Source organism: Corylus avellana, chromosome ca6 (genome assembly GCF_901000735.1).
Source record: "Corylus avellana chromosome ca6, CavTom2PMs-1.0".
In the NCBI taxonomy this organism is placed as follows: Eukaryota; Viridiplantae; Streptophyta; class Magnoliopsida; order Fagales; family Betulaceae; genus Corylus; species Corylus avellana.
The window spans coordinates 5,273,118-5,298,987 of NC_081546.1; the positions used below are offsets into that span (position 1 = coordinate 5,273,118).

Below are 25,870 nucleotides of genomic sequence, written 5' to 3' on the forward strand. Positions count from 1 at the left end.
ATCCAAATCTGTTGCTTCTTTCACTCCTTCTCTAACAGATTTGTTAAGTTTCAAGAGTCTTTAATCTGCATCAGCACTATGCTCAAAAGGTTAGTGTTATCAATCCCATGTGATTGTTCAAGTTGATTCTTTAATTGGTTTACAGTTTAGCCCTTTATTTTGATTTGAGGTAACTTTATTTTTAGACTTTGAATTACCACGCGATTTAACAAGCTCCAAAACTTCAAAACTGATCTCCTGAACTTTCAATTACAGTCAATTTGAATCTCTCCGTCAAATTCAGCCGTTAACTTCTAACAGCAATACCTAAAAGGACCAAAATATCCTTAATTTTTGTCTTCTTGTTTTTTTTTTTTAAAAAAAACCCCTTGTGACTGCAATTTTTTTTTTTTTTTTTAACTTTATTTTTTAATTTGGAATTAAGGATGAATTTGAAATTTTATAAAAAAGTTATGGGTATAAACGTCTTGTCTCACTTTTAAGGTTTAATATCTGACGGAATGGTTCAAATTGATTACAATTGAAAGTTCAGAGGTCTAAAGTGAAGTTATCCATTTTAATTCAAATTTTCGAAAGGCATAGGCATGCTTCACCCTGCAAAGCTGAATTAGGTCCAATGGATTACTACCAACTCGAACTTGAAGTAGAATTGTTATGTTCCACTCATCTTAGGAGTGCGTTCAGTCCCACGATTTCGTAAGCTAAAAGCAGGTTTTTCAACAAAATTGTAGAAAGTGTTCCGATTAAAAGTACATTTAAAAATACATGATTTTAAAGTCCTTAAGCAACACGTATTCTTTCCCACTGGTGTGAGAAAAGTACTAGTTCATATTATGAAAGCTAATGAAATCCATGATGATGACTCATGCAATTAATTACTTTGCATCAACTTTTTCGCTGGAAAGTCCTGATTTATGAAAGTGGATTAAGCATCAAACAAATGATTATTAGGATTGATAACTTCATCATAATTACATATTTCACGATGGAAAGGGTGTTTCTTACATGTTTCCCACCTCTATGCAGAGGAAAACCATCTTCTTCCACCAACGTTAATATTGATGAATCTGTCAGCTTATTTTCTTCTCTAGTTTCCGACATCGACACGCTTCAAACATGGCTACTGCCTGAAGGTTCCATTTCCCTTCGATGGTGCTCTGAAGCCACTAATCTCCTGAGGAAGATGCACTCCCAGCTGCTTCTCTTTTACCAGAAATCTGAGATACCCAGTTCGTTGGATTGTATAAATATCTTGGATGTTTACATGAAAGAGACCATCAATCTCCTTGATTTATGCAACTCTCTAAACTCAGCCATTTCTTGGATGGGAAGGTATCGGCTAACGGTCGACCTCGCCGTTAGAAAGTTCTGTGACGACCAGATTGCAGATGTTGCAGCGATCAAAGCTGAGATTGAGAGATTAGAAAATGAGAGCAAGAAAATTTGTGGGGTTGAGAAGAGGAAATATAAGAATATGTTCAAGATCGCCGCCATGGCTGAAACTAAGAGCAAGAATCGTCATCATCATCATGATAGCACTATCCGTTTCATCTACGCCGTTAAAAGCACCATTGATGTAATGGGCATGCTTCTTTTTTCCGCAATTCTCTATCCAGTTTCTGATATTGGAGAGTACGAGGAAGTTTATCGTTGGTTTCCTCAGCTGAAGTTTTTCTCAGCTTCTCTTGGGAAGCTTGTGGGGTGCTGCTTGAAGGAGAAGGATTGTGCAAGGTCGGTTTTGGTTGAGAATATGGTTATTGAGAAGGCGGTTTTGGATATTAAAGAGGAGGTTTTGAAGGGGGAAGAAGGTGCGGATCGGGAAAGGCTAAGGACGAGTATCGATTTGCTGAAGAGAAGCTCTTTGGCTCTCAAAGAGGGCATGGAGATGTTTGAAGCTGTAGTGAAAGAGCTGTTTGCAGAGGTTGAGGATGGAAGGGATAAGTTGCTGGCTATGGTGGTCAATGGAAAGTAGTGGTAATAGATCGGTTGATGTATAAAATAATTCTTCATTTGTAAGTTATAACAATGATGAAAGTATTGTCATTTTTGATATATACACATGAATGCGAAAGAAATAGGTGGTGACAAACATACAGAAAATGTATCTGATATATATATTTTGTATGTATTTTTTCTATGGAGATTTTGTATGTGGTTGGACTACTTTTTTTTTTTCATTAAATAAAGGTTAGAGAGGAAGGCCAATTGTAATTATCTTACTTGGGCGTGACCATAGTAGCACCAACCCGTAGGACGCCGCTCAGGAGGGGCCTAGATGGTGGGAATTGCAGGCGCTTCTTTAAGACCGGCCTAGCCATAGCTTAACATTCGCCCCACCAAGGCATCAATGGGACTTAAGGTGGCTAACACTAATAGGCTAAGAAATTTTCATTGCGGGAGTCGAACCTAGGCCCTAGTGCATGCCCAACCTCATGGGGATTATATGGTTGGACTTGTTGTATCTTATGAATAATACACTACCAACCACCATTAGTGGTGGTGGTTAAGTGGTATCAAAGAAACACTCAAGTGGTTGGGCACGCAATATGGCGTAAGTTCGAATCCTGTAATAAGAATCCTTACACTAGCTGATTAGTGTTAGATGTTTTGAGTGCCATTGATACCCTGGTTAGGCTGGGTTAGACTATGATTTAACCGGCCTTGAGAGAGCACTTGCAATTTCTCATGCACCATCAAGGTCCCCCCAGTCATTGATTCTCAGTAGGTACATGTTACTACAATCAAGCTCAAGTAAAGTAACTACAATTGGTCACCCCCTCCTACTCTTTTTGAATAGAAAAAAATAATAATAATAATTACATTACTAAACCCGATATATCGGTCGAGATATAATGTGGAATTTTTTATTTTTTGTTAAGATGCAAAATGTTTTAAAGAAAGAAAGAAAGAAAGAAAAAAGTCTTATTTGAGTTAGGTTATGGACTGGTCATATTTATATTTTTTTTATTAATCTAAATTTTATTTTATTTTATTTTATTTTATACTGCCTGGTTTGACCACCCCCAAAACAACCAAAGAGATCGTTTGGCTAGCGGAATGCGTATTCCATTGGGAAAGAGAATAATTATTACTGAGAATAAAAGATGTTGGAATGAAATAGTTATTCCAATTCTCTAGTTTGGTAGCAACATGTATTTTATAATTTGAATTGAACTAAAATTACTAGCAAGCCAATTTGATTTCTAACTTTTCCAAATCTCAATTTTTTTTTGTTTTTTTTTTAAAAAAAAAAGAAAAAAAAAAGGTTAAACGTGTGGTGGCCGGCCACCCATTGCACTGGGTGTGGCCGCGCCACCCCTAGGGCCATCGGGGTGGCGGATTCTATTGTGCTAAATACTACCTAAATTAATAGATAATATTTAGTACATTTTACTCGCAAGTGCACAAGATCAAACGATAGTATAGTGCAACAAGTACGAGATCGATCCCACGAGGATTGTTGATTTTGTTTTAGAATTGATAAAAATATCAAATTGTCACTAAATTGATATTGTGAAGAAGAAATAAAAGGATATAAAGATAAATGAAAAGGTAAAGGCAAAGCTTTGATATCCACCACTAATCATACTTAGATAATATAACAATATGCCAATGATCCAATCATATTACGAATACTTAATGTTTGCCAACGTAAGGGTATGAGTGTCTACTCCTTAAGCTATTGATTTTCTTAAGCAACAAATTAGGCATGAGTGTCTACTCTAATTTTTTTCTTTCTTAAAGGATTTAGCATGGGTATCTACTAAGTTGTTCTTTAAGAAATCATAAATCTGTGAAAATTGATAAATATATGAGGCCTAGGGCATGGGTGTCTACTCCAGGTTCCCCATATTGATTAACCCAAGAACCCGGTGTGGATTTATTTTGTTACTCTTATTAAACCCAAGACTCGATCATCCAAATTGATTTAATTAACTAGTCCATACCACATGCATATAATGACCAATCACATACATATGAGGAATTCAAAAAAAAGGAATTAATCAAGTTAAATATCACAACATGATCACCACAAAGGCGCCAATATTGAAATATTAAATAAGCTGAATTATGGCTTCAATTTAACCATCCTAAAGAGTTAGTTACATATAATGAAAATAAAACTAAAAGAAAAGGGAAAAAAAGAACCGAAAGGTAGCCTCCATTTCCTCTTTCCAAAGTTGTGTCTATTCTCCAGCCTCCTTATTCTCAAGGTTCAGAGGTCTATTTATAGGCCTTAAAAGTCCTTGACATACTAGTAAACCTAGAAAATTTGTAGGGTTTTAGTCCTATTACAAGTGGGACTTAGAAAACCCTAATATGGAAGGAAAGTGAGTTTGGCTGCAGCTAATGTGTCACTAGCGCACAGGTGCACTTGATCACAGCCCGTGTGCGCTCGATCGTAGGACTGCGATTGATCCTATGTGTGATGCGCTTGATCGCACATGGCTGCATCGCTGCTTGTCTTCTCTGGTAGTGTGTTCGATCGCAGGTTCCCTGCACTCGATCACACTGTCAAGGACTCCAATTTTTCTCAATTTCTTTCTTTGAGCCCAAATCTTCCAAATTTACTTCCTTATCTTCCAAAAGCCTGAAAAAGCATGAAAAACACATAAAAGAACTAAAATAGCACAAATTAACATACTTAAGGAATTAACACATATAAGTTTAAAGGCTAAAATAAGAATATTTTGGCACTTAACAGATTCTCACAGGGGTGGCCAAGGCCACCCTCGATTCACATCGGGGGTGGGCGCGCCACCTCCAGAGGGCCTCGTCGTGCATTCTGTGGTGGCCGACCTCCCATTGGTGGGTAGCCACCACACGTTTAACCAATTTTTTATTTTTATTTTTTTTATTTTTTATTTTTTATTTTAAGTTTGAGATTTATTTATTTATTTATTTTTTCGAAAACCTTATACTTTGCATAAGGAATAGCTATTCCTCTCATTTTTTAGAGAAATAGCTATTCTTGTGTAGATGGCATTAATTATTCCCATGATAGATTACTACCAAACAAAAGAATGATTATTTCATGGGAATAACCATTTCATTTCAGCGGTCTATTATGCAAACCAAATGGGCCCTAAGAGAGAGAGAGAGAGGGGTGACCTCATAAGCAAATTCCTTGTACCACAAGTACTAGACTTGAACTTTGAGATCTTGGACATTTTCATTCATAGAATTGTTGAAATCAAAAATTTATTGAACTATATAATGTATGCATATATAATGCGTACCAATATCTTATTGTATCAAGAATTTATTTATTTATCTTTTTTTTTTAATTATTATTTTTTATTTTTTATAATTGAATCTTATTCAGGTTAAGATTTATAGAATCAGATAATAAGATAAATATAAAGCGAAATAATATGAAATAAAAGAAAGAGATAAAGACACACAGAGATTAAGGTGGTTCGGCATATAACCTACATCTACACAACAACGCCTTAATAGGCTACATATTTTCCTTGATTATATCATCCGAGTACATAACTCTATTTATAAAGCTTTACATATAATTTAAAATATTTCAAATACAAAAATATTACTTAAATCAGGATTAACAAATATATATTATCTAAATCCCTTGATTTAGGGAATACAAAACCAACATTTATTCTAAAGGATTTATATCGTTAATAAGATTCAAGCACTAAATCACCATGCATTACTATAAGATGCATGACTTCATTGACACAATACGTCCATTAAGGACTGAAATATAGCAAGTAAGAGCACACAAACATAAGTTACAGGCTTACAGATGAAGTCCTATTTCATACAAGAAATTTATTGGCAACGAAATTAAAAGAAAATACTGCAAACTGGATAGTATTTGGAGACTGACTTATTTGTAAAGTTCCATGACTCCCAAAACATTGTAGGCACGACAGATAACCTGAAAACCCGAAAATCCCGAACTCTTGCTCATGGCCTCGAACTCCTTCTCAGTTCTTTCCTTCCCTCCAAAGAAAACAAGCATGGTATTATCAATGGTGGAAACAAACCTAGCAGCATCATTTGACTCAGGTGCCTCTGGCATTACATAGTCAATGATAATCAGCTTTCCACTTTGTTGCAGTGCTTTATGGCAATTCTTCAAAAGTTGTATGCAATCTCCATCACTCCAGTTATGGCATATATTCTGCAATATAATGCATGAAAAATGCAAAGAAGTGGTCATTTTTTTTTTTTTTTTTGAGTTAATCCATGCCAATTTACTTTCAAGTGTCACATAAATGGTTAATGAACTGACCTTCATCATAATGGCGTCACCTTTTGGAACACTAACATACATATCTCCTCCAACATGCTCGATACCTGCAGAAAAGTTGACGTTGCTCTTCAACATAATTTTTTTTTTTTTTTAACCAATAGAAAATATAGAAAAAGGGAGACCAGCCACTAAGCATCGACACAGCAAAAACCACAAGGCCGCGTAACATACCAAACCTGAATTGCTCGAAAAAACCAGATAAGTCAAAACAAGCACAAAGAAGCTCACTAAACCAACATAAACAGACACAAAGCTAGACTATTTAGAAATATTGTGTAGAACCCTAAGGAGCCCTAATCCATGCTATTTTTGCTCGCTACTAGCAGCCCTAGAGTGAGAAAGAGAGAGAGAGAGAGAGAGAGAGAGAGAGCTCGGATATGGCTCTTCCCATCCAACCCAACTTTTTTACAAAGTCTTTGGCATACTTGGCTTGAAAAACAAAGATATATATATATACTGTTCTCACATTAGGAAAATGAGTAGTCCACAAAGAGTGGTGGTTTATAAAGGACAATTATGAGTACCGAGTTTCACATTGCTTATTTATTAGGTAAAACTAGATTTTATTGAAGTGATAATGCAGATGTGGCTAGCATTATCACCTAGTACTGGCATGCGCTATTGTTAACACCGCATGATGTGACTCTAACAAGGACTTGAGGGCCGGGTTTAAGGGGGAGTAGGGGGAGGGGAAGTTTGTAACACCCGATCCCATATTGGAAAGATAAGTAGCCCACATAGTTAATTAGTTGTTTATAAAATACAGTTATGGGTGCTAAGTCCTACAAGAATGACTTTTCATGAAGAAACTTTAAATTCTTAGCTCAACAATGGTGAAGCAAAAGCAACCTCTATAAAGGTTCTAGAATGTGCTCGATCTTAATATATATGCTTAACCTTAGAGATAGAGCATCCTTAAGTATTTATGGGATGAAGAAAAAACACTCAAAAAATGTCTTCAACATAGTGCACCAGATGTTGCGGTGTAAGGATGACCTTAAAGCTGTAAAGACACTACTAGGGTTTCATTACTAAGTCTTTTGAAAGGCCCAGTGGCGTAAGGATGATTAAGGTGATAGTGCTCTCTAGAAATCCTTTAGAATTCTCAGCATAAGCACGATCGATCAAGTGACGGCTCTGGACATGAAGCTCTCTGGAAGTCTCACGTCCATCAGCATAAGCACGGCTAGCTGACGTTTCAGGTGACAGTGCTTTTGGGAGTTGACTGGAATAGCCAGCATAAGCACGACTTGGTGATGCATCAGATGACAGTTCTCTTTGGTTGAATGATCTTTTCGTGAAATTCGTTAGCACGGCTAGGTGACGGTACATGTATATCAGATTTATAAATTACATACAAAGACTTAAACTTTTACACCAAAACACAAAGGTGTTGAAACGTTTTAAAACCTATGTTTTGATCACTGAATGAAGCCAATTTTTGAGATCTAACATAATCAACGTGAATCTTGGAACCCATGAGTGCTTTTATAATCTACTCATTTAGAGTGGACAATTCACCTTCCCAAATGGGATTAAGTTTTTGGGGTATCACAGGAAGTGTAACGTTACAGTGCACGGGTCAACTCGTTTTTTTGTTAATTTGTTTGTTAATATATAGTTAATTATTTGTCATAATCTTCTAGATTTTTAAAGTAGTTGTGCGAATATGTCATTAATGAATCGTCTTAGCTAACATGCACACTAGACAGAAATAGGATCCTCTCCAGTCCAAAATGGACTGGAGAATATCCAGTTAATGGTCAAGAATGGGACATCTGTCCTATTAATATAAATAATAATAAAATATTATTTATACTTAAAAAATAATTAAAAATTAAAATAATAAAAAAGTAAAAACTATTTTAAAAAAAGTAAGGGGTATCCAGCTACCCTATAGGGGGTGGCCGGACCCACCATTGGCCTGGGTGGCTTTTTTATTTTTTTTAGTTTGGCCGTTGGGGGCGGCCAGACCACCCCCTTGGGGCCCTGGGGTGGCCGACCGGCTGGTATGGGGTAACCCGGCCACCCATTGTGAATATGAGGGGTGGTAGAGCCACCCCAGCGACAAAAAACTAAAAATAAATAAAAATTCGTTTAGGTTTTGGGGGTGGACCCACCCCGTTAGGCATATGGGGTATGCAAAGAAGCCACCCCTAGGCAGTCAGTAGTGGTCAGAATACCACCTATGGGGAGTGGCCAAACAACCCTAAGCGATTTTTTTTTTAATTTTTTTTAATTTTTTTAATTTTTATTTTTTATTTAAGTTTGGCCGTTAGGGGTGGCCGGACCACCCTCGTTGGGCCCTGGGGTGGCTGACCGACCCAGGCCAATGGTGAAATATTTTTTACTTTTTTATTATTTTTAAAGTATAAATAATATTTTATTATTATTTATATAAATGAGACAGATGTTTCATTTATGGCTTTAAGGTTTCTCTAAAGAGATCTTAGGCCATTAACTAGAGGATCCTATTCTCACTAGACAAGCCTACAATTGAAAGTGGAGATGGTAATTAATGGCAATTAAAGGATTATGGTACCTGGATAAGATGGCGCATGTTGTATCACATTAGGCAAATCAAAGTTGACGCCTTTAGTTGAAGGGTACTTGGAAATGATCATGTTCAGGGTTGCTCCAGTGCCTCCAGCAACATCAACCAGCATTGATACTCCCTCAAATCCTTTGTATGTCTCAAGAATTTTTTTCATGGTTATTTCGGAGAGATCAACCATAGCCTTGTTAAAAATTTTGTTCAATTTTGGATCATTTTCCAGGTATTGGAAGCCGGAGATCCCATAGACCTTTTCATGTAGATCTAGATTACCTTCTTCAAGAATACCATCCTTAAGATGTCGCCTATAATTACAAAATGAATGCCAAAACAGTTTTGAGTGTTGTATATATATCGTTGGAAGACAAGATCAGTGATATATATAGACAGTGTGAGATATATATATATATATATATACGTTCAATAGTTGCATATACGTACATACCAAAGCTCTGCTGTATTTGGTTGAGAATGAAGTAATGCCATGGAACTTAGGAGGCCGCCATCTTCATTTTGAGCAAAGAATTTGCCAGCCGGTGAGAGTCCATAAAGTCTCTCAACCCTTCCATCTTCGCATGTGCGCATAGAGCAAGTAAGAAGTGAGTACGTGGCAAGTAAACGGAGCATGCGGTCAAGCAGAGAAGGGGTGTCGGGGTTTTTTGTGGGCAGCTGAGAAGCAATCTCAGAGGTCGACACGTAAGCATCGCTGTTTGCCCGAAGACTAGCAATTGTGTCGAACAGGTTGAGCTCAATGGCAGCGGTCAACACCATGGGAAAGATTTGAGAGGTGGACACGTGCATGGCATAGAGACATGCATTGTCGTCTTCTTTGTTAATGGACTGGTTTTCTGTGGAAGCCATATTTTTAGTAACTAATTTGCTTCTTCGATTTTCCAGGCCGGGTGTTGTTTGTTGTATTTGTAGTTCAAAAATGCAGACTGCATGCCGTGATCGGGACGACATGCTGTCGCCACGTACGTCGCAGCACGTTCATTTTGGCTGCGCCGATAAAAGTCGTCATTAATTAACGTTGGACTTTTTCGCCTGAGCAGCAAAAATTAATGATCAACATTGATGGACTTTTCGGCTGAGCAGCTAAAACTGGGATCAGGATCAATCTCAGCCCTTAGATGAATCTAAGGGTTCAAAATATTTCAATCTCAAAACTCAAACACAAACACAACTACACATGATTTTATAGCAAATTTAAATTAAAAAATTAATTATTTATTTATTTTAAAAACAAAATGAAAGAAAAACAAGGGGGGGCTCCGCCTAGATCCGCCCATCTGGGGGTGGCGCGTGGCCACCCCTAGGCCATGGGGTGGCCATGCGGCCACCCCCAGCAAATCTGGGGGTGGCGCGAGGCCACCCTTTGGCCATTGGTAGCCGTACAGCTAGGGCTGTTAAGTGAGTGAAGCGTCTCGCGAGCAAGCTCGGGCTCGGCTCGCATAAGCTCGGCTCGTACTCGACTCGAATATTAAATGAAGCGCTTTGTGAATACAAATCCTGGTTCGAATATTAAATGAAACAAGCTCGGCTCGACTCGGATAAGCTCATGAGCTCGGCTCGTATAAGGCTCGCATCGCTTATTAGGCTCGGCTCGTATATTTTTTATCAAGTAACAAATAACAATATATAATCAACATTACTTATTTACTCAATAATAACAAATATATTATATACCTTTGTTTTTTTATTTATGCATATGTGTGTGTATATATATAACTATTTTTTAAAATTTTAGTTGATTATGTATGGAATTGTGAGGTGGAGATTAATATGTTATATTTGTTTAATGTTCTTTAACATTTTAGTTGATTCTGTATGGATGATTGTAATGTTAGGATTATTTTGTTATGTTTGTTTAATGTTCTTTAGCATTTTAGTTGATTTTGTTAGTTTTAATTGTAAGGTTGACATTAATCTGTTATGTTTGTTAATGTTCTTTAGTATTTTAAGGTGCAAAATATTTTGTATGGATAATTTTTGTAATCTAATACACTTAAATTACCAAAAAAAAAAACAGTCGAGCTCCAGGCTCGAGCTCAAGCAAAATTGACGAGCTCGAGCTTGAGCTCGAACAGGGTTCCAACCCTGTCGAGCCGAGCTCGAGCAGCAAAGTCGAGCTCGAGCTCGAGCCTGGCCCAAAAATAAATGAGCCGAGCCTGGACAGCCCAAGCTCACCCAAGCTCGGCTCGTTTACACCATTGCGTACAGCCACTCCCATGGCCTAGGAGTGGCCTTGCGCCACCCCCAGCCACCCATGGGATGGCCACCGGAGCCGTCCCATGAGGTGGCTTCTCCTCCACTTATTTTTTTTTTTTTTTAAAAATAAATCAATAAATGTTTTTATTATTTATAATCAGGTGTGATAGGTTTATTTTTGTGTTTTGTGTTCCTAAATGACTTTAGACCCTTGGATGTTTTGGATGGCTAAGATCTCAAAAAATGAGATTCTCCAATTGAGAGCAATTGGAGGGGATCCTGATCCCTAAAGCTGACGCCAACCTTAGGCCCGAATAAAAAAGCTACTCGATCGTTAAAAATGCTGAAAATAATATTTTAATAACCACTTGTCCTATACTAGCTACTAGCATAGAATCCGCGCCATGCATAAGATTATTCATTATAATTTGATAGGAGTTTAGAGTGAGAGAGACTGACGTGATTTAGGGTGAGAGATAAATATGAGTTAATAAAACGAAATATCAAAAAGAATTAATTAAGGAAAAATTGTATTTTAATAAAGGGAGAGATATTAATGCATTAAGACACTTACCCTTGGATTGGATTAACTAACACTAAGTATAGCTAGTCCTTTGTTTGGTAACACTCTATTCCTGGGAATAGTCTATTCCCATGAGACTACTAATTAATCTCATACACGCAAGGTTAGTTAAGCCACTAAAAAATGAGTGGCTTAGCTAATCCTTTTCTATAGGATTAAATTAATTGTGTAAATTGCCACAAAAAACCCCACTTGTAAGATTAAATTTCGCTCTCTCTCTTTGATTCTTCTATATTTCTCTCTCTCTCTCTCTCTCTCTCTATATATATATATATATATACATACATATCTCCGTTTCTCTTTTTTCCGTCTCTATATTTCGTTATCTCTATTTTCTTATCTCTCTTTCTATTTTCTCTCTGATTCTTTTGGTACAATTTTTCTGCAAGTGCAAACGATTTTTTTTTTTTTTTTTTTTTTTTTTTTTTTTCTATATTAGATCTCCCTTCATTTTTTTAGTTTCTTAGTTTTTATTTTTATTTTATTTATAATTGTGTTTTTTTTGATTTATTTTGATTCTACATTACCGTTTCTCTCTGATTTTCTTCTCTTCGTTTCTCCTTTTTTTTTTTCTTTTTTTTTTTTTTACGGAGAAACAGAATCTGTAAGGTTTTTATAAAATACAAATATATAATTTGTTTTTTTATTTCTTTTGATTCTCTGTACATTCTCCAACTATATTTTTTTAATTTCAAGATTGAGTTTGATTCTGATTTCTCCAACTATATATTTTTTTTATATAAATAACTTTGTAGCATAATTGCAAAAAACAAAAAAACAAAAAAACAAAAGGCAACTTGACATAATTAAAAACAAAAAAGAAAAAGAAATTATAGTAAAATTGTTTATGTTTAAAAAAAAAAAAAGAAAAAAAAGAATGAAAGTCCTTAATAATATAAATTTGTATTATAAGGGTATTTTAGGAAATTTGATCACAATATGATTTCATTCACCAACATATTGCATTATACCAAACGAATGAATAAGATTAGCTAGTCTATTCCAGCGTTACAACCAAGCAAAAGAATATGAATAGCTAATCTATTTCACATTCTTCTATCTCCAGTAATAGCTAATCATTTTTCAATGAACAAGACATTCCGCGAACCAAACGAGGCCTTACAGATTCAAACTAGGAGAGATCAACTCATGGATAAGTGTGAGGAGTTTGAAACACTTTTGGTTGCTGTAGAAGTCTTAACATCTGGAACGCTAGTTGTTGAATTATCTTTATACGTAACAGGAGATAAGGCATCTGGATCACTTACCCCAACAATTTATCAATCCATTTCCAAGCTATTCTAATTTCATTCTTTGTGAGGTTGCATCTGGAATCGATGCCAAGAAACTGAAGGTGCGTAATTTTCTCGCTTATATCATACTTTACCATGTGAAAAGATTATGCATGTCTTTGTGTGTGTAATCCATTATATAGAGTTAGATTTGATTGTTTGGTGTAGTTGTCAAGATAATTCCTTTCTTTTTCTTTATATTTATTTTGGAGACAATACTATATTCAATTTAGTTTGTGATAGGGCAATGTTTGTGTCCTTCACTTTAATTATGTTGCTATGTAGTTTGCAAAATAATTTCGGATGAAGTTTTCTACTCAAAATTATGATCGATATGGGCCAGCTAGGAAAATGGACTAAAATGTAGATAATGGGGATAGAGATCTGGTTATTTCACCGGGTGCAAAATCTCTCATTGGGCTGTTCATTTAAAATGAATGGCCCAAATTGCAAAAACACAAAAGAAAGAGAACAAATGATGGCTTGCAGTGCAAGGGGTGGCTGTTCAATCACCCCCTTTGGCTACAAGGGGAGGTTTGGCCACTCCCAAAGGGTGGTTTGGGGGTGGTTGAACTACCCCAATGACCAAAGGGAGTGGTTCGGCCACCCCAACAAGTACCCCGTGCACTGCAAGCTACTTCTTTCTCTTCCTTAAGTTTTGTTGTGATTTAGATCATTCATTTAAAATGAACAGCCTATATAAGAGCTATTACACCAGATCTCATTCCAGGTAATGGTATACTTTATTTTTGTTTTCCCTCTAAATTATTAGGTACATTTTGTACACTCGCGTGTCTAGATGTAGCACGTCGGAGGTCCGTAGAAGAATCTCTTTCACCAATATAAAAAATTGTGATAATCTTATATTGGTACAGGAGGACCTTGCAAAAATGGGTGTAATGATCCGCCATTACAACAAGAAGGAATTGAAGGGTTATGTGCGTGTATCTGTTGGGAAGCCAGAACATACAGATGCCTTGATGAAGTGCCTTACACGCCTGTCTTAATACTTTTAACTGTGCAGGTGCATCCTTTTATTGAGCAGATTTCAAATTTGAAATTGCGACTTCTATACTGAATCTACATTTTTAAACCACAATATTTATTTGATTGTGGAAAGTGAACGATACCTTCTTTTTCTCGTTGAAGCTGAATGACACGTTTTTGTCTAGACATAACAACAGAGGCTCAATTATCTTCAGATAATAAAATCCTATTTATATGCTTGCTTTCCTTGTGCCAAGAGGGTAATCTTTTCTATGCTAAATTTTTTGTAAAGAGTAATAATATCCTGTATTTTTATTTCACAACTACGTCACAATACTGACATGGCAGCTCTAACTAATTCTCGAGATCTTTTTTTTTTTTTTTTTTTTTTGAAAGGATTGATTCAAAGATTAGTTTGGACTGTCACATCAACATTACGAGATAAAAATGTGGATTTTAACATTATTCTTTTGTAAAACATTGATTTGCGTGTTGTGATCGGTACATTCACCTTTGCAAGTACATAATACCATATTACAAGAGCAAATGAACAAGGAAAATGTTTTGAATATTACAACTTTTATTAGAATTTGTTTTTCAAATTGGTGTGACAATTCATAATTGGTAAAATAATTAGGAGTTTATGGTTAACATGCCTGTCATTAATCATCAATTAAATTGATCACTTGTTTGCTTAATTACAAACATGATACTGCATTAACTATGACATGGCTATAATTTTGCTGGCAGGGCATATTTTCCCAAATCTGTTATTTGTCACTTTTCCTAAAATTTGGGTTTCTCCTTCCTAAGCAATATTGTGTCTACATTAACTGCAATTACTATTATGAATTAAAAGAACGCGTGAAAGAATAATTTTATCATTTTTCCTTAAAATTCATAGCATCATATCTTACCATGTAGATTTTTTCGATCATTGTTTTTATTGACAAATCTCTTGCTTGTCACAGTAATTGCTGCTGATTTCGTCTTCTTTTTTTTCTGAGTATTTATGGCATTAATTTTTAAATGTTAAATTTCTCCATGCTTTTATCTTCCACTCTGGTTAAATTTCTATATATATTTTAAAATAAATGCACCATAAGAGAAGACAAGAGGTTTCTAGGTTGATTGTTCACTCATAACAAGGTTTCTTGGTATATCTATCGATTTCTATCTCCCATTTTCTTTATCATACATTTTAGGCTAGCAAAGACCAATCCAAATCTGTTGCTTCTTTCACTCCTTCTCTAACAGATTTGATAAATTTCAAGAGTATTTAATCTGCATCAGCACTATGCTTAAAAGGTTAGTGTTATCAATCCCATGTTATTGTTCAAGTTTTTTTTTTTTTTTTAAAAAAAAAAACAAAATTTATGTGATTGTTCAAGTTGATTCTTTGGTTTATAGTTTAGCCCTTCATTTTGATTCAAATTTTCAAAAGGCATAGGCATGCTTCACCCTGCAAAGCCGAATTAGGTCCATTGGATTGCTACCGACTCGAACTCGAGGTAGAATTGTTATGTTCCACTCATCTTAAGAGTTTATTTGGGATTGCGGTTTCAATAAGTGCGATTTTAAAAATAGTGTTTTTAAAAATAACGTTTTTGAAATCCTTACTTTTTAAAATCGTAAAGGCATTTGGTAAAATATGTTAAAAAGTATTTTTTTATTAAATATTTGTTATGCGAATTCATGATTTTGGTTTAAATTCGCACTTTTTTGAATAAGCATCCTTAACCTGTTTATTGAAATCGCAGATTTTTTTCCTATTTTAAATTAAGTAATTTTTAAATTGCAATCCCAAACGCACCCTAAGAGTGTGTTCGGTCCCACGATTTCGTAAGCTAAAGGCGTGTTTTTAAACAAAATTGTAGAAAGTGTCCCATTTAAAAGTATATTTAAAAATACACGATTTTAAAGTCCTTAATCAACACGTATTCTTTCCTACTGGCGTGAGAAAAGTACTAGTTTATATTATGAAAGCTAATGAAATCCATGATGATGACTCATGCAATTACTTTGCATCAACTTTTTCGCTGGAAAGTCTGATTTATGAAAGTGGATTAAGCATCAAACAAATGATTATTAGGATTGATAACTTCATCATAATTACATGTTTCAAAATGGAAAGGGTGTTTCTTACATGTTTCCCACCTCTATGCAGAGGAAAACCATCTTCTTCCACCAACGTTAATATTGACGAATCCGTCACGTTATTTTCTTCTCTAGTTTCCGACATCGATACGCTTCAAACATGGCTACTGCCTGAAGGTTCCATTTCCCTTCAATGGTGCTCTGAAGCCACTAATCTCCTGAGGAAGATGCACTCCCAGCTGCTTCTCTTTTACCAGAAATCTGAGATACCCAGTTCGTGGGATTGTATAAATATCTTGGATGTTTACATGAAAGAGACCTTCAATCTCCTTGATTTATGCAACTCTCTAAACTCAGCCATTTCTAGGATGGGAAGGTATCGGCTAACAGTTGACCTCGCCGTTAGAAAGTTCTGTGACGACGAGATTCCAGATGTTGCAGCGATCAAAGCTGAGATTGAGAGATTAGAAACTGAGAGCAAGAAAATTTGTGGGGTTGAGAAGAGGAAATATAAGAATATGTTCAAGACCGCCGCCATGGCTGAAACAAAGAGCAAGAATCGTCATCATCATCATGATAGCACTATCCGTTTCATCTACGCCGTTAAAAGCACCATTGATGTAATGGGCATGCTTCTTTTTTCTGCAATTCTCTATCCAGTTTCTGATGTTGGAGAGTACGAGGAAGTTTACCGTTGGTTTCCTCAGCTGAAGTTTTTCTCAGCTTCTCTTGGGAAGCTTGTGGGGTGCTGCTTGAAGGGGAAGGATTGTACAAGGTCGGTTTTGGTTGAGAATATGGTTATTGAGAAGGCGGTTTTGGATATTAAAGAGGAGGTTTTGAAGGGGGAAGAAGGTGTGGATCTGGAAAGGCTGAGGAAGAGTATCGATTTGCTGAAGAGAAGCTCTTCGGCTCTCAAAGAGAGCATGGAGATGTTTGAAGCTGTAGTGAAAGAGCTGTTTGCAGAGGTTGAAAATGGAAGGGATAAGTTGCTGGCTATGGTGGTCAATGGAAAGTAGTGTTAATAGATCTGTTGATGTATAAAATAAGTAATCATTTGTAAGTTACAACAATCATGAAAGTATTGTCATTTTTTATATATATATATATATTGTATGTATTTTTTTCTATGGAGATTTTGTATGTGGTTGGACTTCTTGTATCCTATGAATAATACACTACCAACCACCATTAGTGGTGGTGGTTAACTGGTTAAGTGGTATTAAAGAAGCTCTTAAGTGGTTGGGCACGCAATAGGGGCGTAAGTTCGAATTCCTGTAATAGGAATCCCTACACTAGCTGATTAGTGTTAAACGTTTTGGGTTCTATTGATGCCCTGATTAGACTGGATCAGACAATGATTTAATCGGCCTTGAGAGAGCACTTGCAGTTCCTTATACACCGTCAAGGTCCCTCCAGTCATTGATTCTCTGTAGGTAAGTGTTACTACAGCCAGACTTAAGTAAAGTAGCCACAGTTGGTCAACCCCCTCTTACTCTTTTTTAATAGAAAAAATAAATAAAAATTTACATTACTAAACCCAATATATCGGTCAAGATATATTGTGGAAATATTTTTTCACTAAGATGCAAAATGTTTTAAAGAAAGAAAGAAACTCTTATTTCAGTTAAGTTAATTATATATTGGTCGTATTTATTTTTTTATTAATCTAACTATTTTTTAATTTTTTTTATACTGCCCTGGTTTGACCACCCCCAAAGCAACCAAAGGCCCTTTGTCTATACAACAAGAGAGAGATCTTGGACTACATATTTGTTGGATAATTGATGCTGATTTGTTGGATTTGATGATATGTGATTCTGCTTCTTTTGCAAATTTATTTCACTTCCTCTTTGTTTACTCGCCTGCAACTTTTGTTTTTCACTCTGCTGCTCCCTCTCCTCCATGATTATTTTCTTCTTGTTGCTCAGGTTTCTGGAAACTATATGGTTGTTTTAATCCAAGACAACCATTTTGAAAAGGTCACTATTTGAATGTCACTAACCACGGCCCCAAAACATCATTATATATATGTGAGTCACAAAACCAAGGAATTTGTGTAGCGTAGGTTATGCATCAAACAAATTAAATGATTATTACAATCGATAACTTTATCATAATTATATGTTTCACGATGGGAAGGGTGTTTCTTACATGTTTCCCACCTCTACGCAAAGGAAAACCATCTTCTTCCACCAACAATATTGATGAATCTGTCACGTTATTTTCTTTTCTAATTTCTGACATCGATAGGCTTCAAACATGGCTACTACCTGAAGGTTCCATTTCCCGTAAATGGTGCTTTGAAGCCGGCCACTAATCTCCTGTGGAAGATGCATTCCCAGCTGCTTCTCTTTTACGAGAAATCTGATACCCAGTTTGTGGGATTGTATAAATATCTTGGATGTTTACATGGAAGAGACCTTACAGCTCCTCGATTTATGCATATCTCTAAAATCAGCCATTTCTTGGATGGGAAGGTATAGGCTAACGGTCGACCTCACCGTTACAAAGTTCTGTGACGACGAGATTCCAGATGTTGCAACGATCAAAGCTGAGATAGAGAGATTAGAAAATGAGAGCAAGAAAATTTGTGGGGTTGAGAAGAGGATAGATAAGAATATATATATTGGAGACCACCACCGCCATTCTTGTCGTTGGTTCCCACTTCATAGGTGCTACTATACGGTCACGCGTAAGGTAAAGCAGCCACCGTCGGTCGCCCCTCCTACTCTTTTAGAATTAAAAAAAAAAGAAAAAAAAAAGAAAAGGTTAAATACCTTATTTCCTTGTAGTTTAACTTCTTTATTTTTTGCCCTAAGGTAATTAAATACTCCCACCTACCCGATATATCCGTCGAGATATATTGTGGAAATATTTTTTTTCGCTAAGATGCAAAATGTTTTAAAGAAAAAAAAAAAATCTTATTTCAGTTAAGTTATATATGGTCGTATTTATATATATATATATATTTTATTAATCTAACTATTTTTTAATTTTTTTTTTATACTGCCCTAGTTTGATCACCCCAAAGCAACCAAAGGGATGGCTAGCAAGCCCTTTGTCTATACAATAAGAGAGAGAGAGAGAGAGAGGGGTGACCTCATAAGCAGATATATACCTCATACCACAAATACTAAACTTGAACTTTGAGATCTTGGACATTTTCATTCATAGAACTGTTGAAATCAATAATTTATTGAACCATATAATGCATGCATATGCGTACGTACGAATATCGATCTTATTGTATCAAGAATTTATTTATTAATCGATCTGTTTTTTTATAATTGAATCTTATTGAGGTTAAGATTCAAGTAAATCACCATGCATTACTATGAGATGCATGACTTCATTGACACAATACGTCCATTAAGGACTGAAATATAGCAAGTAAGAGAACACAAACAAAGGTTACAGGCTTACAGATGAAGTCCTATTTCATACAAGAAATTTATTGGCAACGAAATTAGAAGAAAAATACTGCAAACTGGATAGTAATTGGAGACTTATTTGTAAAGTTCCATGACTCCCAAAACATCGTAGACACGACAGATAACCTGAAAACCCGAAAATCCCGAACTCTTGCTCATGGCCTCGAACTCCTTCTCAGTTCTTTCCTTCCCTCCAAAGATAACAAGCATCATATTATCAATGGTGGAAACAAACTTAGCAGCATCAGTTGACTCAGGTGCCTCTGGCATTACATAGTCAATGATAATCAGCTTTCCACTTTGTTGCAGTGCTTTATGGCAATTCTTCAAAAGCTGTATGCAATCTCCATCACTCCAGTTATGGCATATATTCTGCAATATAATGCATGAAAAATGCAAAGAAGTGGTCATTTTTTTTTTTTTTTTTGAGTTAAGCCATGCCAATTTACTTTCAAGTGTCACATAAATGGTTAATGAACTGACCTTCATCATAATGGCGTCACCTTTTGGAACACTAACATACATATCTCCTCCAACATGCTCGATACCTGCAGAAAAGTTGACGTTGCTCTTCAACATAATTTTTTTTTTTTTTTAACCAATAGAAAATATAGAAAAAGGGAGACCAGCCACTAAGCATCGACACAGCAAAAACCACAAGGCCGCGTAACATACCAAACCTGAATTGCTCGAAAAAACCAGATAAGTCAAAACAAGCACAAAGAAGCTCACTAAACCAACATAAACAGACACAAAGCTAGACTATTTAGAAATATTGTGTAGAACCCTAAGGAGCCCTAATCCATGCTATTTTTGCTCGCTACTAGCAGCCCTAGAGTGAGAAAGAGAGAGAGAGAGAGAGAGAGAGAGAGAGCTCGGATATGGCTCTTCCCATCCAACCCAACTTTTTTACAAAGTCTTTGGCATACTTGGCTTGAAAAACAAAGATATATATATATACTGTTCTCACATTAGGAAAATGAGTAGTCCACAAAGAGTGGTGGTTTATAAAGGACAATTATGAGTACCGAGTTTCACATTGCTTATTTATTAGGTAAAACTAGATTTTATTGAAGTGATAATGCAGATGTGGCTAGCATTATCACCTAGTACTGGCATGCGCTATTGTTAACACCGCATGATGTGACTCTAACAAGGACTTGAGGGCCGGGTTTAAGGGGGAGTAGGGGGAGGGGAAGTTTGTAACACCCGATCCCATATTGGAAAGATAAGTAGCCCACATAGTTAATTAGTTGTTTATAAAATACAGTTATGGGTGCTAAGTCCTACAAGAATGACTTTTCATGAAGAAACTTTAAATTCTTAGCTCAACAATGGTGAAGCAAAAGCAACCTCTATAAAGGTTCTAGAATGTGCTCGATCTTAATATATATGCTTAACCTTAGAGATAGAGCATCCTTAAGTATTTATGGGATGAAGAAAAAACACTCAAAAAATGTCTTCAACATAGTGCACCAGATGTTGCGGTGTAAGGATGACCTTAAAGCTGTAAAGACACTACTAGGGTTTCATTACTAAGTCTTTTGAAAGGCCCAGTGGCGTAAGGATGATTAAGGTGATAGTGCTCTCTAGAAATCCTTTAGAATTCTCAGCATAAGCACGATCGATCAAGTGACGGCTCTGGACATGAAGCTCTCTGGAAGTCTCACGTCCATCAGCATAAGCACGGCTAGCTGACGTTTCAGGTGACAGTGCTTTTGGGAGTTGACTGGAATAGCCAGCATAAGCACGACTTGGTGATGCATCAGATGACAGTTCTCTTTGGTTGAATGATCTTTTCGTGAAATTCGTTAGCACGGCTAGGTGACGGTACATGTATATCAGATTTATAAATTACATACAAAGACTTAAACTTTTACACCAAAACACAATACTTTTACACCAAAACACAAAGGTGTTGAAACTTTTTAAAACCAATGTTTTGATCATTGAATGAAGCCAATTTTTGAGATCTAACATAATCAACGTGGATCTTGGAACCCATGAGTGCTTTTATACTCTACTCATTTAGAGTGGACAATTCATCTTCCCAAATGGGATTAAGTTTTTGGGGTATCACAGGAAGTGTAACATTACAGTACACGGGTCAACTCGTTTTTTTTGTTAATTTGTTTGTTAATATATAGTTATTTGTCATAATCTTCTAGATTTTTAAAGTAGTTGTGCGAATATGTCACTAACGAATCGTCTTAGCTAGCATGCACACTAGACAGGAATAGGATACTCTCCAGTCCAAAATGGACTGGAGAATATCCAATTAATAGCCAAGATCGACATATGTCCTATTAATATAACTAATAATAAAATATTATTTATACTTTAAAAATAATTAAAAATTAAAAAAATTAAAAAGTAAAAAGTATTTTAAAAAAACTAAGGGGTGTCCAGCACCCTATAGGGTATGGTCGGACCACCACCATTGGCCTGGGAGCAACGGTACGTTCTACTTCCTCCACAAAATTTTTGTCAAAGCTAAAGACACTATCTGAGGAAGTATACATTGGTCTATGCCTGCAATTTACAAATGATACAGTTTATGATCCATACATCACTCTGTTCAAGAGGCCTCGAACCATTAGCAGCGCAGGAGAACCAAGCCCACAAACCATTCATCATTCCACGCAAATTCACTTGTAATCTCTCCAAGTATGATTAAGTAGATTTTATATTTGCCTAAGAAACAATTTGGATGTTTTGGAACTTGGGTATGTATATTTGTTAATTTTCCTGTTTGGGAATTTTATATTTGCCATTTGTGATGCATAGATGTAAGAGGCTCTGTCGTTGTGTCTGGACTTTGAACGTTGGCATTGGGCCGGTCTGAGGTGATCAAAGCAATCCCATGGCCTAATAGGAGTGATCCAGCCACCCCCAAAACCTAAACGAATTTTTTATTTTTTTTTAGTTTGGTCGTTGGGGGTGGCCGGACCACCCCTTGAACTTGGGGTGGCTTCACCACCCCATAAGGTCAGGTAATGGCCACCTCATGGCCCAATGGGGGTGGTCAGACCACCCCCAAACCCTAAACGAATTATTATTTTTTTTTTTAGTTTAGCTGTTGGGGGTGGCCAAACCATCCCCGTTGGGCCCTGTGGTGGCTTCGGCCACCCCAGACCTAACTGGTTCAGCCACCCCAGGCCAATGGTGGTGGTCCGGTCACGCCATAAGGGGTGGCCGGACACTCCATAGTTTTTTTAAAATATTTTTTACTTTTTATTATTTTAATTTTTAATTATTTTTAAAGTATAAATGATATTTTATTATTTATATAAATGAGATCTTGGCCACTAACTGAGGATCTTATTCCCACCAGACAAGCCTACAATTGAAAGTGGACATAGTAATTAATAGCAATTAAAGGATTATGGTACCTGGATAAGATGGTGCATGTTGTATCACACTAGGCAAATCAAAGTTGATGCCTTTAGTTGAAGGGTACTTGGAAATGATCATGTTCAGGGTTGCTCCAGTGCCACCAGCAACATCAACCAGCAATGATACCCCCTCAAATCCTTCGTATGTCTCAAGAATTTTTTTCATGGTTATTTCGGAGAGATCAGCCATAGCATTGTTAAAAATTTTGTTCAATGTTGGATTAGCTTTCAGGTATTGGAAGATGGAGATCCCATGGAGCTTTTCATGTAGATCTAGATTACCTTCTTCAGGAATACCATCCTTAAGATGTCGCCTATAATTACAAAATGAATGCCAAAACAGTTTTGAGTGTTGTATATATATATAGTTGGAAGACAAGATCAGTGATATATAGACAGTGTGATATATATATATATATAAGGGATGATAGGGACCCAACTTTTTTGCTCACCAAAAGTCTAACTTTTGCCTTATTTTTTTCCTTTAAAAAAAAAAACAAAATAAAAAATGGAAAAATGTCTGAAGCAACCCTATCTATTTTTTGTCTTTCTTTTATTTGGTATTTAAAAAAAAATGAAAAATGGTATTTTTTTCATAATAATGTCATTTTTTTAAGAAAATGTCATTATTATGAAGAAAAAACCATTTTTCATTTTAAAAAAAATACTAAATAAAAAAAGGCCAAAAATAGATAGAGTTGCTTCAGACATTTTTTCCATTTTTTATTTTGTTTTTTTTTTAAAAAAAAAAAAAAAAAAAAAGAGACAAAAGTTGAACTTTTGTTGGGCAAAAAGTTGGGCCTTTAGCATTTGCCTATATATATATATATACACGTACATACGTTCAATAGTTGCATATACGTACATACCAAAGCTCTGCTACATTTGGTTGAGAATTAATTAATGCCAATGAACTTAGGAGGCCGCCATCTTCATTTTGAGCAAAGAATTTGCCAGCCGGTGAGAGTCCATAGAGTCTCTCAACCCTTCCATCTTCGCAGGTGCGCATTGAGCAAGTAAGAAGTGAGTGCGTGGCAAGTAAACGGAGCATACGGTCAAGCATAGAAGGGGCGTCGGGGTTTTTTGTGGGCAGCTGAGAAGCAATCTCAGAGGTCGACACGTAAGCATCTCTGTTTGCCCGAAGACTAGCAATTATGTCGAACAGGTTGAGCTCAATGGCAGCGGTCAACACCATGGGAAAGATTTGAGAGGTGGACACGTGCATGGCATAGAGACATGCATTGTCGTCTTCTTTGTTAATGGACTGGTTTTCTGTGGAAGCCATATTTTTAGTAACTAATTTGCTTCTTCGATTTTCCAGGCCGGGTGTTGTTTGTTGTATTTGTAGTTCAAAAATGCAGACTGCATGCCGTGATCGGGACGACATGCAGTCGCCACGTACGTCGCTGCACGTTCATTTTGGCTGCGCCAATAAAAGTCGTCATTAATTAACGTTGGACATTTTCACCTGAGCGGCAAAAATTAATGATCAACATTGATGGACTTTTCGGCTGAGCAGCTAAACCTCGGAAAATATTCTCTCCATTTCAAAATTCGTACATTTTCTCTATTTAATGCATTTTAAATGGTATTAGAAAAAAAAAATGCATTTTAAATGGTAGTGGTAGCTTTAAGGCCGAATAAAAAGGCCACTCGATGTTAAAAATGCTGAAAAATAATATTTTAATTGCCACATGTCCTATAATAGTTACTAGTTTAGAACCTATATTATGCGCAAGATTATTCATTATAATTTGATTTTAAAACTTAAAACACATCTCCATTATATTTTTTATTATAGGTCAAAAAAGTTATGTACAAAAATCTAACATGCCTATTTCAATAAAAAAAAAAAATACAAAAGGTTATTCTCCAATATATTGTTGAACATAGTGACACAATTACACTTAAGTTTGCATGAATATATAAATCACATAAAAATATACTATTGTAAGAACCATATATAATTTTAGTTTTAATCCATATAAATTAAAACATATTAAAAAATTCTCACACGTGTAATTTAAAACCAGCTGGAATGAGTTAAAACATAAGACCCTTAAATCATAAGACCCATAAAACATATTAAAATATTAATTCTCATATGAGTAGTTTTATTTCTTTCATCAAAGAAAGAGATAAAAAATCGCAGAAGAAATATTGGAATACAAAAAAAACATAATGAACAACAAAGTCAATTAAATTTACAAAAGAACAATAAGAAATTTGAATGAAAAATAAAAGCACAATGAAAGGTCAAAATGAATTAACTAAGGAAAATTTGTCTTTTTATAAAGTGAGAGATACAATTTCTACCTAATCTCTAATTTAAAACGGTGTTTGGTACAAAAAAAAATTCTCAAGAAACAAACTAAAGATGATCAATTCACAATTGCTAAAAATTTATGTATAAAAGCACAAAGATACATTCATCTCGAATATTTCATACCTTAAATCATAGTTCGGAGTCACATATATTTCCGTGAAACTGATCAAATAAACTTTGTGCAACTATCAACTTCTATAGGAAAGTGTTTTGAAACATTGTTGCCGTAGAAGGAGAGGGATTTAGAGTGAGAGAGACCGACATGATTTAGGGTGAGAGAGATAAATGTGAGTTAATAAAACGAAAGGCAACGAAAGGTCAAAAGGAATTAATTAAGGAAAAATTACCACAAAAAAAAAAAAAACAAGGTTTAGTGACATGGTTATTTGGGACCTTTCTGGCCAAATATAAATGTCCCTATTGATTTCGTAATGCTTGATTAAGGCCACTTGGGACACGTCAATTTTTATGGCAACTAAAATTTAACTTTGAGACTTTTTTAACTAAAAAACACATCGAAAATAGGACGTTTGGAACTAAGCGCCCCCCTTTTTAAAAGGGGGCGCTTAGTGGTGAAAAACGCCCACTTTTAAAAAAGGGGGCGCTTCCTAGGCAAGCCCCACTTTTAAAAAAAGGGGGGTCTTGCCGAGGAAGCGCCCCCATTCTAAATTGGGGCACTCAGGTGGGCAAGCGCCCCTTTCATACAAGGGGATG

General features: G+C 35.9%; 4 protein-coding genes and 1 long non-coding RNA gene across 5 annotated transcripts; 3 read left to right on the top strand and 2 right to left on the bottom strand.

The window, feature by feature from the left end:
• Window positions 1-510: 510 nt before the first annotated feature.
• Window positions 511-2,133, top strand: LOC132185674 (uncharacterized). Its single transcript, XM_059599444.1, has one exon. It carries the CDS (start codon window positions 866-868, stop codon window positions 1,970-1,972), a length of 1,107 nt encoding a protein of 368 aa, XP_059455427.1. The 5' UTR covers window positions 511-865; the 3' UTR covers window positions 1,973-2,133.
• A 3,447-nt stretch (window positions 2,134-5,580) lies between these two features.
• On the bottom strand, window positions 5,581-9,705 carry LOC132184294 (caffeic acid 3-O-methyltransferase 1-like). Its single transcript, XM_059597871.1, has 4 exons — window positions 9,283-9,705; window positions 8,826-9,142; window positions 6,263-6,327; window positions 5,581-6,151 (listed from the first exon to the last, which is right to left on the bottom strand). Exons 1-4 carry the CDS (start codon window positions 9,696-9,698, stop codon window positions 5,855-5,857), a joined length of 1,095 nt encoding a protein of 364 aa, XP_059453854.1. The 5' UTR covers window positions 9,699-9,705; the 3' UTR covers window positions 5,581-5,854.
• Window positions 9,706-12,927: 3,222 nt separating this feature from the next.
• Window positions 12,928-14,153, top strand: LOC132185935 (uncharacterized). Its single transcript, XR_009440654.1, has 2 exons — window positions 12,928-12,982; window positions 13,796-14,153. It is a non-coding gene; the product is annotated as an uncharacterized LOC132185935 (long non-coding RNA).
• A 1,880-nt stretch (window positions 14,154-16,033) lies between these two features.
• LOC132184052 (uncharacterized) lies at window positions 16,034-17,020 on the top strand. The gene has a single exon (XM_059597532.1). It carries the CDS (start codon window positions 16,034-16,036, stop codon window positions 17,018-17,020), a length of 987 nt encoding a protein of 328 aa, XP_059453515.1.
• A 2,293-nt stretch (window positions 17,021-19,313) lies between these two features.
• On the bottom strand, window positions 19,314-24,125 carry LOC132185633 (caffeic acid 3-O-methyltransferase-like). Its single transcript, XM_059599393.1, has 4 exons — window positions 23,700-24,125; window positions 22,828-23,144; window positions 19,919-19,983; window positions 19,314-19,807 (listed from the first exon to the last, which is right to left on the bottom strand). The coding sequence occupies exons 1-4, from the start codon at window positions 24,113-24,115 to the stop codon at window positions 19,511-19,513; spliced, it is 1,095 nt and encodes a 364-aa protein (XP_059455376.1). The 5' UTR covers window positions 24,116-24,125; the 3' UTR covers window positions 19,314-19,510.
• Between the last annotated feature and the right edge of the window lie 1,745 nt (window positions 24,126-25,870).

What these genes read in the sequence shown, in the direction of transcription:
- LOC132185674 (XM_059599444.1), top strand. Translation starts at nt 866, where the DNA reads ATGCAATTAATTACTTTGCATCAACTTTTTCGCTGGAAAGTCCTGATT.
- LOC132184294 (XM_059597871.1), bottom strand. Translation starts at nt 9,698, where the DNA reads ATGGCTTCCACAGAAAACCAGTCCATTAACAAAGAAGACGACAATGCA. An exon ending in CCAAATACAGCAGAGCTTTG is followed by an intron (nt 9,143 to 9,282) that starts GTATGTACGTAT and finishes TTGTAATTATAG; the next exon opens with GCGACATCTTAAGGATGGTA. An exon ending in GTGACGCCATTATGATGAAG is followed by an intron (nt 6,152 to 6,262) that starts GTCAGTTCATTA and finishes ATTATATTGCAG; the next exon opens with AATATATGCCATAACTGGAG.
- LOC132184052 (XM_059597532.1), top strand. Translation starts at nt 16,034, where the DNA reads ATGGAAAGGGTGTTTCTTACATGTTTCCCACCTCTATGCAGAGGAAAA.
- LOC132185633 (XM_059599393.1), bottom strand. Translation starts at nt 24,115, where the DNA reads ATGGCTTCCACAGAAAACCAGTCCATTAACAAAGAAGACGACAATGCA. An exon ending in ACATGCACCATCTTATCCAG is followed by an intron (nt 19,984 to 22,827) that starts GTACCATAATCC and finishes ACTTTTCTGCAG; the next exon opens with GTATCGAGCATGTTGGAGGA. An exon ending in GTGACGCCATTATGATGAAG is followed by an intron (nt 19,808 to 19,918) that starts GTCAGTTCATTA and finishes ATTATATTGCAG; the next exon opens with AATATATGCCATAACTGGAG.